The sequence below is a fragment of the Stenella coeruleoalba genome (assembly GCF_951394435.1).
Source record: "Stenella coeruleoalba genome assembly, chromosome: 9".
NCBI lineage: Eukaryota > Metazoa > Chordata > Mammalia > Artiodactyla > Delphinidae > Stenella > Stenella coeruleoalba.
The window spans coordinates 23,844,946-23,863,551 of record NC_137155.1 but is presented as its reverse complement, the minus strand read 5'-3'; the positions used below and the strand labels follow the sequence as shown (position 1 = coordinate 23,863,551).

Below are 18,606 nucleotides of genomic sequence, written 5' to 3'. Positions count from 1 at the left end.
ATATGGAACTAGAAAGAGTGCTGGCTTGGAAATTAGGAGCCCAGGGTTTTGGCCTGGAAATCTGGGCATTTTCAAGCTGGGTTACCTTCAATAAGTCCCTGAAACTCAGAGATTTTACTTTCCTCTGTAAAATGAAACAGCTGAACCAGATGATTTCAAAGTCCTCTTTAAGTTCTTAAATGCTATGATACCATTTTTCTGAAAATTTGCTAGATGTTAAACATGTCATTTTATGAGTAACATGAAAAGTCACAAAACTACAAATACACACACACACACACACACACACACACACACACACACACACACACACACACACACACACACACACACACGGTATTTTTCCTATCTTGGTGTAAGAGCCTGACTCCATTTTTGATGTTCGACCATTGACCTACTGACAAAAGCATTTAGGCTTCCACTCTTCCTTTCTCCACCAATACATATCCGGTACTTCCTTTTATACTTTCTTTATATAAAAAAAGCTAGTCACTGGTGGCAAGTTTGAATACTGCAGCCCTTGCCTTGGATGGAACCATCGTCCAGCCCCACTCACTAGTCACTAAAAAGGCCCAACTCTTACTATGCTTTTTGCACATGCCTTTCCATCCTGCGTTGCACCTACCTTTCTCTCTCCAGAAGTCCCTTGTGTGAATAATAAACCTTCTTTCAAATTCTTTGCTGCTCGAAGTTGCATCAGCCTCCACATCCAATCTATTAATTGGGATGAGATCCATTCCATATCTGTGGAGAGATCACAAAACATTTGTTAATAAATGTTCTTTCACTTATCATTCAAGAACAATTATATACTCCACACTACGTTCTCATAAGATGGCCTTGTCTCAGCACCTTGAAATGAAAGATAATTTAACTACCTTTTCTACTTCAGAAAAAAAAGTAATTACTTTGTTGTTGCAGTTGAAGTGTAGTGTAAGATTGCTTTTGAGAATGTTATTCTACTATCCACTCGATTCCACTCATGGTTACCTTTTTAAAATGTATATCATTAATAGATGAAAAAATGCACTCTGAAGAAGATTTTCTCCATGGAGCTTTATCTGGGAAATTGCCCATAATCTTAGAGATCAATGAACAGGGTTTAATAAATATGTTTGTTGATGCTTTTATTCAAGGTAAGAGCATAAAACCAAGCAAGAAGTTATGTCACATTATTTCAATACGATTTTTCTGATCCTAGAATGTTATTCCTTAGGGGCAGAAGCACCATTATATGGTTAATTTTCATTTCCTTAAAACCAATAAGGACTTATACTAAATTTTCAACCACACTGGGAATTGTCAGGACTTTGATCAATAAGGTACAGCTACTGTAATTAAAGTCTTCACACAACAATTCGTACCTCATGGTTCATGTGAAACTCTGGTACCTGACTCTTCAGTCAGGACCAGAAAGTAAAAAAATCAGAAGCTTTGTGGAACTTTTGATGAAATGCCACAAAGAAAAAAGCAGAGTAAGATAGCTTCAAGGTACTGTGAAAAAAATTCTATACAGCCTGACATGGATAGCCAGGGCAAACTAAAAACTGATAATGGCTGATGATGATAGATAAAATATGACATCCTATAGGAGTACTCCTTCTAGCTCCTCACTGGTAAAAACATGGTAGGACCAAGGATTCATGTGAGCCTTAAAATGCTAAAATTTTATATGTTATTTGTTTTGATGTATAAGCATTGTTATAATAATTATTTAATTTGCACAAATAATTATAAATTGAGTATTTTAATACAGAAGTTATATGACTGGATCATGTTAATATATTTTTTAATTCACTGCTATGATTACTTCATTATTTAGCCAAAGTGCAACTGTTTTATGGTGATAGCTTCCCAAATTACAGGTTTGAGGCCTAAGAATGGTAATCAACTTGAATCTTACAAGTAGTGGATTTCAATCAGAATTTTTTAGTCAGTTCTTCTTGTTTGTATACTTACAATCAAAGTCCAGAGTCTATTTTCTGATTTTTCTCTTTATCTCTTATTCTGTTTTAATTTGTCTCATTAGATGGAGTCCATAAATGTTGTTCAAAGTCATAAACATCAAGAAAAGAACCATAAAAGAATCATTTAATTGAACATAATGGCGAGAACAAAAGATTTACTTAATCTCATTTTTCTTCTGCATAGTATTGGTTACAGTAGACATAACCTGAATGTGCATTTATAGTGATTCAACATAAAACATCTCTTACTTAAGTTTTTCTCCCTCTGTTCCTTGGAAAGATCAAATTACAAGTAAAAAGTAAATGTGAGAGTGCATATTATGAAGTTCTTAAGGATAGTAAACGAGTTTTTGTTTTTTTTTTTAAAGGGAGTCAGGTAATGTAGTAGCGGGTAAAAGCTGGAGTTTATGAGTGACAACTAACTAACTGTAAGGGTCTATAATTACTTGTGGGCATGTAACGTATTCTTATCTTTAGCCTCCTAGGGAACAATATATTCCATTAGACTTACATGAAATTTATGTTTCACAAGCGCATGAAGGTCAATAAATTCAATAGATTACAATGATGCTGGATTTAGCAGAACTCATAGAGTCTGGGTATATAATAACTAGAAAAAATTTAATTTCTGCAAAATACCTAGTGCTATAAAGTACTACAGAACTAAGGTATCTTCAGTCAAAATCAATCATAGATTTCTTTTTCTAATTATGAATTCTATTATATTATCTTCCCTCAAGGATGGGCCCTGGAAACATTACTTGGCATATTCTGAAAATTTGGTGTAGTAAGTTTAAATTAGAGCAGGAAACACATTTTTCCACTTAAAGTCAATATTGTTCATAAATACACACTATGTTTATTAAAGACATTTTTAATAAATAAATTTAAAATAAATTTTGTTAAAGATTAACAAACTATATATTATATATCATGTCATTGGTAAACTGTGCATGCATCATAAATTTATTTCTCCAAAATGGTAATCCACTCTGATTTATTGATACCATCTTATAATTCTTTCTTTTCTATGAAGTCAGTCATTCCCTCTCAACCTAACATCCCTTCTTGGAGAACCTGACCCATACGTCGTCTGGAATCAATAAGACTGAATGCTGTACAACTTCTGCATCAACTCTTCCTTCCATCATCAACCCCATTCACGTTGGATCCAGATGGTTAGTTTATGATAAACAATTGACTGACACTGAGCCACCCAAACAAATTTTCTAGCCTAAGTGTTTGAAAATGAGACAAAGAGTTAGTTGGCTGTGATGCATTTACTGTGAGGAGAATCAAGGGTGAGGACTGCTGCTTTTTGGGCAGCAGTAATGAATTGGTTTGCAAAAAGACAATAAAGGAAGAATATGCATGAAAGGACAGTTTGAGATCAGAGCGAAATGAGGCCTAGGACAGTCCAATTTCCACTAAAGTCAGCTTTCTTTCAGTAATTTTCTTTCATTATATTCTTTATATTCTTAAAATGAAAGTTTTCTAGACCTCCACTAAATGTGTTTTAGTCCCTGTATCCAAACTAAGGCTAAAATACCAAGATAGCTACATGGTAACAGCACAATGTTTGGCCATTGTGAGGCTCATTTGTATATTTACTGCCTAGTTTGGTGTGAGTTATGCAATCAATAGAAAATAGAAGTTGACCCTTCCTTTTGGCTATTTGAAAATGTTTAAAACTTCTTCTCTGTTTTATCAGAAACATGTAAAGAATTATAAAACTGAGTTAATGAGGGATTTTTATCAGGAACTTTTTGGGAACTAAACTTCAAGAGCAAAATTGGAATATAGATCAATCTATAAGCTAATATTTATACCTATATTAATAATTCATTATAATTTGAGTGATTCTATCTAGATACTCATGCTTTCAGTGCCACCCACCTTCTATAGACCTCAATTCTGCCATCAGAGGCTGACTAAAGCAGAGACCCTCAGAGACTCTCATTCTCCTAGAAAGTTACCACCAACACCCACAACTTTATAACAACAATTATTTCCTCTCTCTTAATCAGTCCTGTAAATGTTCTTAATGATTTCAATATACTTGGAAAGGATGCTTCCAATCTTGTATCACCATTTCCTGATCTCCTTCTTGCCAATGATGTCATCTCCAATCCCTCCTCAGGTATCTACCTCCACGGTCATAAGATAGGTTTTGATAAATATAGTCTTCACTCTTTCAGGACCTACACAGTTTACACTGTTTCTCACCTCTGTTTTGTTCTTAAACCCTCCACACATGGCTTAGGTTCCATGGCCCATTTTTGTAATAACATCCTCATACGCCTCCTCAACTCCCTTGCCAAACTCTTTCTTCATAACATTATATTGACTTTTCAGTCATGATTACCTAACATCAATTTTGCTGTTATTGCTACAAGTAATCCAACTAAATTTCCTTAGTCAATTCACTCTCTGACTCTCCATGATTTAATTTCATAGTTTCTCCTTCCATCTCAAATACCTGTTAATCCTTCCCCTCTCCTTGCTCTCAACCCATGAATTAGCCTCAGAAGCAATCAGAAGAGAATTGCTACATATTTTCCACCACACTCCTATTACTTTAATGATTCTTAAGACCCATGTAAAGCCAGCCTCTCTAATTAGATCCCACTCTTTTCCTGACTACCTAAAGATATCAGTCTTTCAGGTATCTCCTCTCTCCTGAAATGTCAGTTTTTCTTTATACTTAAACATTCCCATAAGCTTACAAAGATGCACAGTATTTTCCATCTTAAATGTAAAAACAAAAAGTGACCCCCCCAAAAGTTGCAGAGGAAATGGCCTGAGGTCAATTTAATACTATATTTCCAAAGAGTAAGTTGAACCGAATTCTTCAAATAATAAAAAATAAGTTCCAGGAAAACAAAAGCTAGCAGACTGTGAAAATTATTCATAACCTATCTCATCCTACGAACACATGTTTTACATTTCATTCATATACCAGTAAAGTTTTATAGAGCATAGTAGAGAGTGATTACAAAATCAGCAGTCTGTAGAGATATAAGGATAACATGAAAGTTAGTAAAGGTATGACATGAATAATTTATTGGTTGTAAAAGGAAAGCATCATATTCTATGCCAATGCCTCTCTTTTCACCTTTTACTGAACTAAGATTAATTTTTTCATAACTTTCATATATACTTAGAGTGAACTGTGATGTTGGTCCAGTCCATCCACAATCTTGGTAAAACAGTTTTTATACTTTTAGAGCTGGTGACCACTGTAAGTAGCATATTTTTATGCCCCTGTTTTGTTTGTTTGTTTGTTTGTTTTTTTGTGGTACGCGGGCCTCTCACTGTTGTGGCCTCTCCCGTTGAGGAGCACAGGCTCCAGACACACAGGCTCAGTGGCCATGGCTCACGGGCCTAGCCGCTCCGTGGCATGTGGGATCTTCCCGGACCGGGGCACGAACCCGTGTCCCCTGCATTGACAGGTGGACTCTCGACCACTGCCACCAGGGAAGCCCTCCCTATTAGTTTTGACAGGTTACATGTTTTGACAATTAATTATAAAAATAAAGAGATAAAAATAGATATGGAACAAAATTCAGCTTCTAGAATCTGAATCCACAAGTAATACTTAGTACTACCTGCTTGCTTTGCTTACTTTGATCTTTTTCTTACTTGCTTACTATATTATTTGCTCACATACATAATCGTTCTGTGACAAATATAATTTAGAAGAAAGATATATATGTTTGGATATTACATAGCTGGGATCTTGTTTGGGACACTAATCAGAGAATTTGATTTATCCAAATTCCCTCCAAGGATATTCGAACTTTAAATAAAGAACGTAGAATTCCACTCCATTTACACTTTCAAAGGTATTTCATAGCTAAATCAAAATATAACATAATTTTATTTTTAAAAATTGTTCTATATTGGGTCCCGACTATATATAAAGAACACAAATAAGGGTTTGTAAAAAGCCTCTAAATGGACTCTGGTTTTGGGCTCCACATGTAAGGGATTTAGAAGTCACCATTCTGTCCTAACAACAAGTAAAAAGCTGACCAAACTGAAAAATCGATTTTTCTTGGAGCCGGAAGAGAGGTGAAGACACCGGACAAACCACTGCACCAAGATTGGAGAAACAGGTAAATATATGGCATCATGGCACACCTGAGCAGAGCTTCTGAGCAGAAGTGAAAACTGCCTTGCAAGAAATGTTAAAAGAAGTTTGTAGTTACCCCCAAAGCACACACTCACGCCCCCTCCAGTCACCTCCCCTTTCCCCCACAATGGGTCCTAACTTCCAACCACATAGATTCACTTTGCCTGTTTTTGAACTTTGTATGCATGAAATTATATAGCATATTCAACTTGTGAAAATCCATTGAGCTACACGCTTAAGATTCATGTGCTTTTTAGTTTAGTTAACAATACTGTACCACTGTCAACTTCTTGGGTTTTGTATTTATCCAAAGGAGTTGAAAATTTATATCCACACAAATATCTGTACATGGATGTTTATGGCAGCTTTATTCATCATTGCCCAAGTCTGGAAGCAACCAAGATATCCTTCAATAGGTGAATGGATAAATAAAAGGTGGGTACATCCAGACAATGGAATATTATTCAGTGCTAAAAAGAAATTAATTTTCAAGCCATGAAAAGATACAGAGGACACTTAAATGCATATTACTAAGGAAAGTGCCAATATGGAAATACTATACACTATATGATTCCAACTATATGACATTCTGGAAAAGGCAAAATTACGGGAGACAGTTAAATAATCAATAATTGCCAGAGTTTGGGGGGGATAAAGAGGAAGAGCACAATTTCAGGGCAGTGAAAATACTATAACGATGTTCTATGTCTTTATATATTTGTCCAAACCCATAGAGTATACAACACCAAGAACCCTAATGTAAATATGTACTTTGCATTATTAAGATGTGTCAATATAGGTACATCACTTGTAACAAATGTACCACTCTAGTGAGTGATGTTGATAATGGGCAAAGCTGTACTTGTGTGAAAATAGTGAATGTATGGGAAAGGTCTGTACCTTCCTCTCAAGTCTGCTGTAAACTTAAAACTGCTCTAAAACAAAAGTCTTAAAAAAAGGAAAGAATGCAGGCAATTCTCCTCATTCATTTACAGGAAATAGCAATCATAACTCTGGTTTCAGCATTCTGTTTAGCGCACAGAGTAAGTCAAAATATGCAACATGGTGCCACTTTCTTTGACATATAGGTTATTGTTAAATGTAAAAAAAGTTTCTGAAATCTTAAATTATATATTCATATAATCATTCTAACAATACTTATATGTTATTAGGATAAAAGACTGCCACTTAGAACAATATAAATTATTTTCCTCATGAAATAGTAAATAAAATCATTTTTCTTGGCATCATGCCATTGTAAGTATCCACAGTACATCCTAAAACAGTGCTTAATTTAACACATCACTAGGCAAAAATCTTCCAAGTAAAGCTAAATATTAAAATCCAAAAAGTTTAAGTATGTAAATCTTAACATGAACTGCTAGAAGAGATAGTCAATGTTTATAGTATTTTAAAAAATCATTAGTCATTAAACTCCTAACTTAAAACTTTAAATCTCTTTCTGAAGGATTACCTCAGAATGACCCTTTATATTTAATATAGCATTTTTTTTAAAGCTTGCACCCTACCCTATAAATATAAAAGGATTTACCAGCCAGGGAATGATAAAAATTTCCAAAGAAAGGAGCAATGGGAAATTATAACGTTTTAAGATGTTTCAGCTCTTTATCATCATCATACTTTGTGTTGTCTTCCTAGTCATAAATACAAAAAAAAAAATATTTAATGCAATTTAAAATCAAACCCATTTGGGGACTTTATGTAAGCAAAATATATGCATTATATAAATAATCATTTTTATGCCAAATAAACTAATAAATTATTACATGACATTATTATACAACAAATTTTACACCTAAAAAATCTGAACATATTTAAAGCATTGTTATAATTTTCAAAGGAAGGGCTCCTTACAATCAGAGAGTATTAAAGATATATAGAATTTGTTGACAAAGTAAGTATCTACTATGAGTAGATACATCCCTACTTTGGTTAGTGATTTACCTCTTTCTAATTGATTAGATATAGTATAACCTATATAACTTCATTTCAAGCATTTTTATTATGAATTGGCCAGTGGCTTGAAAAGATAAATTAAAAGGTACATTCTTATATAATTTCATCATTCTTTTCATCTCAGTTTCCTTTGGAAACATGAGAATTTTTCACTTGAGACAATATACTTACAAAAATTGTTTACAGCTCTGATTTAGGTTGATCTTACACAGGGATAAGGTTTTAAATAAAATATTTTCCAAATTATCTTTTTAAATATGCATTTAACATTAATTAGTTGAAGGTATTTTGGAATATTAAAAGTTATAGTACCACTTTAGTACATAGATTTCATTCACTTCATTTTTAATTCATAAATGTTAATAATAATAATAGAACCATTTAACTTTTCAACCTATAATTCAAATATTTTCTGTATCTGTATTAAGGGTACTATTAAACCAATACCTGCACTTAACTGGTTTCTCCACTTCTAAATCCATCCTATCCAATTCTTCCCATAGTCCAAATCGTTTAAATAATCCTGTCCATTAAAGAATATTTTGATTGTACTCTTTTCCTGATCAACTATGGCTCCATAATATGGAGTTTATAATGTCTATAAACTTAGTCTGTCGTCTCAGGTTCTAAACCTGTCTAATTGAATCAAACTTCTGAAAGAAACCAGATTTGATATCATCTAAAAACATATTGGTTTCACATCTTAACTTCTACTTTTACCATTTCCCCGTTTTAAGTGTTTCTCTATTGTCTTAACCATGACCATTCTTGAAAAAACTCAGTTCCCTGCTTTTTCATGAAGCACCTGTTCTCTATTACAGTATGCATTTTCTCTTCTTCTGAATTCTCATGACCTATATGAAGATCTTGGAATATGCATTATTACTTTGTTAATTGTTTTTTAATTTTACCATCAACTCCAATCTAATTTAAAAAACACTAAGATTAGATAATATGTCTTATATCTCTTCATGTCTGCATTATCAAGCTTTTAGTAGGACTTTATTAAGGTTAAATAATTGTTTAGTCTAATTAATTACCCAACTCATCTGTGTTTTGATGAATCCACTTTATAATACACAGTATTCTATGTGTGATTTGACTTCTAATGCCATTAATGATATTCATCTAAAGGTTTTAACTTGCTAAAGAGAAAGTGTTTTAGTAATAAAATATAACTCTAAAAATGGGACTCTTTAGCTTATGACGATATAAAACTCTTAATTATTACAAATAAAGACAATTATTTGTATCAATCGTTCATTACAACTGGGAAAAATAAACAACTTTTAATTATAAGAATGATGAATGACTTCAACAATTGTCTAAGTTAGACAAGTTTTACAAAAGCAAACTAGATCTAAATGCATCCCATATGTCTTGATTCTAACACCAAAGAAAAAGAATTCTTAAAAAAGCATGTTTTATACATGGCTTCATGCTATACTAGTACTACCCCTTGAGAGTGAACTGTGATACTGAATAATGTTTTGGCATGGATTATAGAATGAGCTCATTATATTACACAAAACATACATCAGAAAAGATACTGAATTTCTTACTGGTTATAAGAAGCTACAGTGAATAGCTGTGTCTTGAGAAATACCCTTAAAAAGTTAAAATTATCTTTAATCCAATCATTAATCCACAGTTAATTCAATTATAAATCCAAAAATATGGAATCATTCATATGCAAAGCAGGATAAAGAACACTGGAACAAAATTCACTTTCAATTCCCAAGCAGTAATTTCCAATACCCAAAGTCTTGATGTATGGACTCCCTTTCCTCTGCCAGTTTTGCATTTGTGTCTTTGACATGGGTTTTATTTTGTAATTTTTGACAAATTTTTGATTTTGCTAAAACCACTAAAAAATTCAGGTAGTCCTAAACATAACAGCTATTAATTTGAGATTTGTTAAGTATTTACAGTAGTACATTTGGGGCTATATTATCTTACAGCTATGTTTTCTTTACATTTTATTTTCTAAATAATTTTTGTAAATAAGAGCCTTTTCCAGAACATAGGAAACCACTCTAAAGCAAATGAGTTGAGACTACGCACATTTCACAGAAGAACCAGACAATATAGTGATACTTATTGACAACTGAATCAATTAAAGTTTTAGATATTTCTTAGGATGCTTATTCTGTAGATTGACTTAATAATACATAAGACAAGGACAAACAGAAATTATGTTGAAATGAGGCTCAGATTTCCATTCTAAAGAGAATAGACACAGCCAGTTTCAACATATATGTTATGATATATAATCATCAAAACATGACTGCCAATTTAGGGTTACGAAGACTATTTTAAAATCAAAGAAAGTGAATCTAAGGAATTTTGAATGATCCTGCCATGATCATAGAGCTGGTAGTGCATCTACTTCCAGAAATAAGGTAGCCTTCTATTGATGAATGTGTTCAGGCTAAATGCTTCAACTTTTTTAAAGTGGAAATCAGCCTAAGTTGAAAATACTCAGCTCATCAGGGAATCTTGTATTTGGAACATATCTTTTTAGTGCCCTATAAAATGTATTTTATTAAGCTGAGCTTGATACTATGTTATTAGCCCACATTCTAAGAAGTTTTGATAACCAACCAAGAAAAACCATGTTGTATTTAGTATAGGCAAACATTGTTGAGACATGTATTACCCACCGAGGTCATATGCCTTTTTATTTCCATTTGCCCTCTAAGTTTTCACACGTAGAACTCTATCCTCATCCTTCAATTCTCATGCTAGACTTAACTTTCTTTATTGATGGCCTTGCAGCTAGATCAAAGAAAATTTTTTTTCAGTCAGTTGGAAGAGAGGCTTGGTGCTTCTTGGTTACCAAATCATATATATATATATATATTTTTTTTTTTAAAGAACTCTATTCATGGGGCTTCCCTGGTGGTGCAGTGGTTGAGAGTCCGCCTGCCACTGCAGGGGACACGGGTTCGTGCCCCGCTCTGGAAGGATCCCATATGCCGCGGAGCGGCTGGGCCCGTGAGCCATGGCCGCTGAGCCTGTGCTCTGCAACGGGAGAGGCCACAGCAGTGAGAGGCTCACGTACTGCAAAAAAAAAAGAACTCTATTCATATTTAGGGCAGCCTTTTAGGCTTATTTGTGTATTCAACTGACTATACCGCCAACCTCAGGCCACTCCCCTCTCCACAAAACCAACCAATCACCTCTCCTCTCTATGTATACTCTCTCATGAGTTTCTCTAATCAATTATCTAGCAAGTTTCATATATCATGGTTTTTATTCCACAACTGTGACAAAAGCTAATAAACTTTGTTTTATAAAAGCACATTTGCATGAGTAGGTTTCATTCAGAGTACAGTTAGTTAATAAACAAGTGTAAATGTCATATCTGATCCTTCTATTTTGATAGGGAAGCAGAGGCGACATATCTAAATTTAAAAAGAGGACGCTGGAATGAACATTGGTGTGCATGTATCCTTTCAAATTATGGTTTTCTCCAGATATATTGCAGCACTATTTACAATAGCCAGGACATGGAAGCAACCTAAATGTCCATCAACAGAGGAATGGATAAAGAAGATGTGGTACATATATACAGTGGAATATTACTCAGCCATAAAAAAGAATGAAATAATGCCATTTGCAGTGACATGGATGGACCTAGAAATTGTCATACTGAGTGAAGTCAGACAGAGAAAGACAAATATATGATATTGATTATATGTGGAATCTAAAAAAATGGTACAAATGAACCTATTTACAAAAGAGAAACTGAGTCACAGATGTGGAAAACAAACTTGTAGTTACCAAGGGGAAAAGGGGAAGAGGGATGAATTGGGAGATTGGGATTGACATATACACACTACTATATATAAATAGATAATCAACAAGGGCCTACCGTACAACACAGGGAACTCAACACTGTGTAATAACCTCCATGGGAAAAGAATCTAAGAAAGAGTGGATATATGTGTAAGTATAACTGGCTCACTTTAATGTACAGCAGAAACTAACAAAACATTATAAATCAACTACATTCCAATAAAAAATTAATTAAAAAATAAAAAGAGGACACTAGGGATACAGATATCCACAGGACTCACTACATGGAATACAATCAATTCAATTTAGTACAGCTGGTTTAGGCCTAATGGAAGCTTTATCTGAGAGGATTTTTCTTTTCTAGAACTATAAATGTGAATAGCTTTGCTCTCAAATTTTCCTTATTCTTTTAGGGGGTGGTCTTAATTATCTTAATCATCATTGTGTGAAAGACATTGGTGTTATTTGTTTCACTCATTTCAACCCAGCACCTAATTTATCTAACTATCAGCTACCTCCTCAAGCATAGTTTAAGACTTTCTCACAAAATAGCAAAAGGCAAAATTGGAGCATAAGAAGGAAACCTGATTAGAAATAGAAAGAACCTCCAGGATGCAGGTGATCCAGAAGAGAAGAGGTGAATCTGTTTAGGATAAGTATTGGTTAGTCATGACCCTGGTTATACTCTCCTGCTGCTGCTTCTCATATGCATAAAACAAGATGCTGCTTCCTTACGTGGGCAAGAATAGCCTTTAAATTCCTTATCCCCTCAATTTTTCCATTCCATTAAACATGAGGCTCCCAGGATCAGCAACAATAGAGGAAGAGAGTTGCTTGATATTCCAATGTGAACCACAATAGACCAATGTAGAAACAACACACAAATATCTCTGAGTTATTAATGAAGGTCTAATTAAGCTGGCAGAAGACTTCCAGTAAGGTAGAGTATAAGTATAATGATATTCCATTTATGCAGATTATCTACTCCTTTGATCATAAATTCTAGGCCACAATTGGTAGAGGGGAGGGCACTATATTACAGTGATTTAAGCCTTCTAATGTAGCAAATCACAGGATCATTAATGGTAATAAGAAAATGGCTTATCCATTACACAATGAAAAAAGATAAAAGAACCTTCATCAATTTATGTTTGAATGATGGAATAATGATTATATGCTCTGATGTGAGAGCAGGCAGAACTCTACTGTTAGGAAACTAGGAGTTTCCTAATAGTGACTATAGTCAAAATTAGCCTAGAAAGAATTTTTCACAAAACTTTATAAGGTTTACAACTAAAATCAGATTTCATCCATTATTATTTGTGCTATTTTTATTACATGGTTACTTATTTTTATTTGTCAGTTTAAAAATCCATTTTAGGGGCTTCCCTGGTGGCGCAGCGGTTGAGAGTCCACCTGCCGATGCAGGGGACGCGGGTTCGTGCCCCGGTCCGGGAGGATCCCACATGCCGTGGAGCGGCTGGGCCCGTGAGCCATGCCCGCTGGGCCTGCGCGTACGGAGCCTTGCTCCGAGAGGCCACAACAAGGAGAGGCCCGCGTACCGCAAAAAAAAAAAAAAAAAAAAAAAAAAAATCCATTTTAGAAGACTCTAATCATGTATAAAACATTGAAAATCATATTTCAAACATTCATATTTTAGCCTTTCCAAATATATTTATTTAACAGTAAAATAAATCAGACAAAGAAAACACAGTATGCTTTCACTTACATGTGAAATCTAAAAAACAAAAACTAATAAACTTAACAAAACAGAAACAGACTCATAGATACAAAGACCAAACTAGCTGTTGCCAGAGGATAGGGGGTGGGGAAATGGGGGAAATAGGAGAAGAGGATTAAGAAGTACAAACTACCAGTTATAAAATAAATAAGTCACGGAGATGCAATGTACAGCACAGGGAATATAGTCACTAATATTGCATTAATTTTGTATTGTGCATATTGAATCATATGTTGTACAACTGAAACTAATATAATACTGTAAGTCAACCATCTTCAATAAAACATAAATTAATGAATAAATTAAATAAATAAATTAAAGGTACCAGGATAGTTAGACAATAGATGGATTTATTTTGAGATATTTGTTGAGCTCCCAGAAGTTTCTTCACCAATAGTTTTAATAGCGTTAGTGTGCTATTAAAATATAAAACAATATTCCTGGTATCATGCTCACTACATAGACCTTCTCCTCAAACTCTTGCCAGAACTTTTTGAAAATTCTATGTTTCAGGATTACAGCTATATTTCCTTTTGTTGAATTGTGCATGGCTTACCCTTCTCTTTTCAGTTTTCAAGAATTGACCACGTTTTCTTATGTTTCCTATTGGATTGACCTTATGCTACTTATAAACAGATTTTAGAAAGATCTATGTATAGCTGATTCACTTTGTTATACAGCAGAAACTAACACAACAGTGTAAAGCAATTCTACTCCTATAAAGACGTTAAAAGAAAAAAGAATGATCTATGCACACAGAACATAGCTATATAACTGGTTGTGTTCTCTAATGACCAATGTCAGAGCAATACATAATGACAGCCTTAAAAATGTGCAGCTCTCATGGAAAATATTATTTTAGGAATTAAAATGTTGGGAATAAGTAATTTTATATCTTAAACATCCTATTCCACTGAAATATTATTTACCCTATAAAGAACTCATTTTTTTTACATGAAGTGTGCCACCTGAAATTCATTCACGTGTTAAAGTGTTCATTCAACCAACCAACATTTATTGCGTTTGTTACTGAGCAAGTTGCTAAGGGCTTCAAAATTGAGTAAGAGTGACATCAGCAAAAATGGCAGAGAAAGGACCTCCAAAATACATCCTTCTATGAAAGTAATTTTAAAAGGGCAAAACCTGTCAGAATCAACAGACCTCTGGAAAGTTGTCAAAAGCTTACATTAACCCAGGTAATACCCATTCAAGAAAACAGCTGATTCCAAGTAAGAATACTAAAATTGTGGCATTTTAACTTACCCTAGTCCCATCTTCCACTCCTCCGCCTAGCTGTAGGCAAAAAATAAAAGTCCATATTCCTGGTACTAAAAGAACCAGGACCTCATTCACCAATGGACCTCATTCACAAAGAATTTTAATTAATTATTTATTCAGATCTGGCTGGTAGCTCCCTGGAAGAACAGCTCAAAAGACTTATCTTTTTTTTATGCCTAATTCAGAACTATTCCAGTGCTAAAGTCGCTTCCAGAGGGCAGGGGAAGGCCATTTTAAAAACATATTTACAGGTTTATTTTAATTTCTTAGATGCTGCTGCCAGAGGAAATAGATAACAGTTGATAAGTAATGCTTAGGAGGAAAGGCTGGGGAATGATATGTCTTTAAGGGCTTTGAAAAACTCCAACATATTCCTGGGAACCTGGAAGGTCACATGCATGTTAAGAGCTGTTTGCAAGCTCAGGAAAGACCTGATGAGGTTCTAAGGTCTCATCTTCTGCTGACCTTGAAACAGCCAACAAATGAGATAACCTAGATGAAATGGACAAACTCCTATAAACACAAAAACTACTAAAACTGACTCAAAAAGATACAGAAAATATAAATAGACCCAAAACAAGTAAATAAATGGAGTTAGTAGTCTAAAAAAATTCCACTAGAAAAAGTCCAGGACCAGATAGCTTCACTGGGAATTCTACCAAACACTTAAGAAGAATTAACACCAACCCTTTTTCAAACTTTTTGAAAACAATAAAATGGAAAACATCCTGACTCATTCTATGAGGCCAATATTACCCTGACACCAAAGTCAAAGACATCACAAGAAAACTATAAACCAATATCCCTTATGAATGTAGGTGCAAAATCTTCAATAAAATACTGGGAAACTGAATCCAGAAGCATAGCTAAAGGATAATACACTACGACCAAGTAAAATTTATCCTAGGAATGCAAGGGTGGTTCATTGTATAAAAATTAATCAGCATAATACATAATATTAGTAGAACAAAGGCAAAAAATCCACATGATTATCTCAATGGATACAGAAAAAGCTTTTGATAAAAATCAAATACCCTTTCACAATAAAATCATTCAACAATTTGAGTGAATAGAAGGGCACTTGCTCAATATAATAAGTGGATTTATTAAAAACCCAAACCTAACATCACACTCAACAGTGAAATACTAAAATCTTTTCCCCAAGAATCAGGAACAAAACAAGGATGTCCACTTTCACCATTTCTATTAAAACATTGTACTGAATTTTCTAGCTAGGGAGATTAGACAAGAAATAGAAATAGAAGGCATCCAGATAGGAAGAAAAGAAGTGAAAGTATCTATATTCACAGATCACATGATCTCATATATAGAACACTCTAAAATATCCAAACACACACCCACACACAAAACAGAGTTAATAATGAGCTTGGCAAAATTACAGGATACACAATTAAAAGAAAAAGTTTCATTTCTTACATTAACAATGAACAATCCCAAAAGTGAAATTTTAAAAACGATTCTATTTACAATAGCATCGATAAGAATGAAATAGGAATAAATTCAACCAAAAAAATGCAAGACATGTCCACCAAAAACTATAAAACACTGTTAAAAGATAGTAAGCAAGATCTACATAAATGGAAAGACATCTCATGTTCTTGGATTAGAAGAGTTAATAATGTTAAAATGGCAATACTCCCCATATTGATCTATACTTTCAACAAAATCAATACCAAAATTTCAACTTTTTGTTGTTGTTATTGTTGCAGAAATGTAGAAGCTAATCATGAAATCCATATGGAACTTCAAAGGATACAGAAAAGCTAAAAAATAATCTTGAAAAAGAAGAATAAAATTGGGCTCACACTTCCTAATTTCAAAACTTACTGAAAATCTATAGTAATCAAAATAGTGTGGCACTTGCATAAGGATAGATATATAGACAAATGGAATAGAACTGAAAGTCCTGAAATAAGCCCATACATCTGTGGTCGGTTGATTTTTGACAAAGGTGCCAAGACCATTCAATGGGGAAAGAACAGTCTTTTCAACAAATAGTTCTAGATATTATTATAAGCAATCTCCCTAAAAGGGAGTAATAAATATTTCTACTACATTTTTACCTAGCTCTTTTGTATTTATCCTGCCTGACCATTTTTCACTTCTTCACTAAATCCATTAATCCATCCTGGTTCTTATTTAACAATATAGGTTTTAATATCTCATTTGTGGAGACAGAAGGCCTTTGGGGATTCCTCATGGTTAAATTACAATTTCTCCACACACTGAGGCATGCTTCTTCATGCTCAGTATTTTCCAAACTACAACTTGCCAGGTTGATTACTACACTCATCTCTCTTCATCTTTATTCTGAGACTTTAACTTTGGGCATGTCATCTTTATGAAAAACTATCAGTTATGTCCAAGTGTTATTTACTTCTGTGTTAAATATTTATCATTCATCTTTCTCTTTACACATGTCTGTCAGGCAGCACTAACTTCCAGTCATTTGCATTGCAGATTATTCACATTCTTTTCTATTGTCCCAATGGTCAACTAAATACTGGATTTTTCCATTCCATTCCCTGCACCCATGCTGTATGATGCCTTCTTCCTTAAAAAGTAGAGAGGAGAAAATCAATGATAATTTTATATCATCATATTACATTTTCCTTTATAAATTGGTATGTTCTCACTGACAATGAGTAGAAAAATGTATTTAGAACAGGATATTGACCATTTCAAAATGGTAGAGTGTGGATATTTTTATATAATTTTCACAGGAGGACAAGTATATATATTCATTTGGTGAACAATGTGGAACTATCTCTCAAAATTTAACATGATATTCATTTTGATCTAGTAATTCCATTTCTCGAAATTTATTTTACAAAAGTACACACAAACATTTACGTTGAAAGTTTTCAACTTTGATTTTTTATAATGTAAAAAATTAAAATGACCTAAGTATCCATCAAAAAGCAAACGATTAAATAAATTGTGGTATACCCACATTTTAAAATAAAACACTATGAATCCAATTAAGGAGTGTTATATATAATGAAGTGAAAATTTCAAAATTATATATTTTTAAATGAAATGGTTATAAAATAATGTGTATAATAAAGCCCTATTTATGAAAAGCACTTAATTTCATGAAATGAAAGGTATTTAGATAATAGGATTTATATTAAATTGTTGACAATAACCCCTTTGGAGAAGACAGTGTAATTGTGATGAAGGAGTGGTGAATAAGATTTTAGTATATCTTTATACTTTTAAATTATTTGAAAAGTTTTAAAATATTCATAATTAGGCTTGCTGAAATTAGATTAATAATAAAACATGTTGAAAGAATAAATATGCTTATGTGACATTAAATTCTGCTAGAGAAATATATATAGGCAAGTAAGTATAGGCATTCAGTGTTTTCAGCTAAAAATTCAGTTGGTAATCATCACCCTATCTAACTAAATTCAGAATAAATGGCTGATTCAGGTACTTTTCAAAACCAAGTCAATTCCTGTGACATCATGTAGTCATGCTGACAGACTCACTACAACTTTTCAAATAAGTGTTTTGTTATAGTGCCAAGAAAACTTTTTTTTTTTTCACATTCCCAATTAATGGTCCATATAATTCAGATCCAGCAGAGACTGGATTTCTAAATGCACAATGAGTCCAACTGTCTCCATTTTCACAGATTACAAAAATGAAATTTCTAAACCCAGGGAAGAAAATAAGAT

The 18,606-nt window shown here is 33.5% G+C and overlaps 1 protein-coding gene across 1 annotated transcript in view; it reads right to left on the bottom strand.

Annotated features, from left to right (window-relative positions):
* Positions 1-336: 336 nt before the first annotated feature.
* The window catches only part of LOC307191509 (uncharacterized protein), a gene marked incomplete at its 5' end in the record, with an annotated part of 194,915 nt that continues 176,645 nt past the window's right edge, over positions 337-18,606 (bottom strand). The window contains one exon of the mRNA XM_079931636.1: positions 337-744. Within this exon, the coding sequence (XP_079787762.1) occupies positions 563-744 (182 nt within the window). The 3' untranslated portion in view covers positions 337-562. The remainder of the gene's footprint in view (positions 745-18,606) is intronic.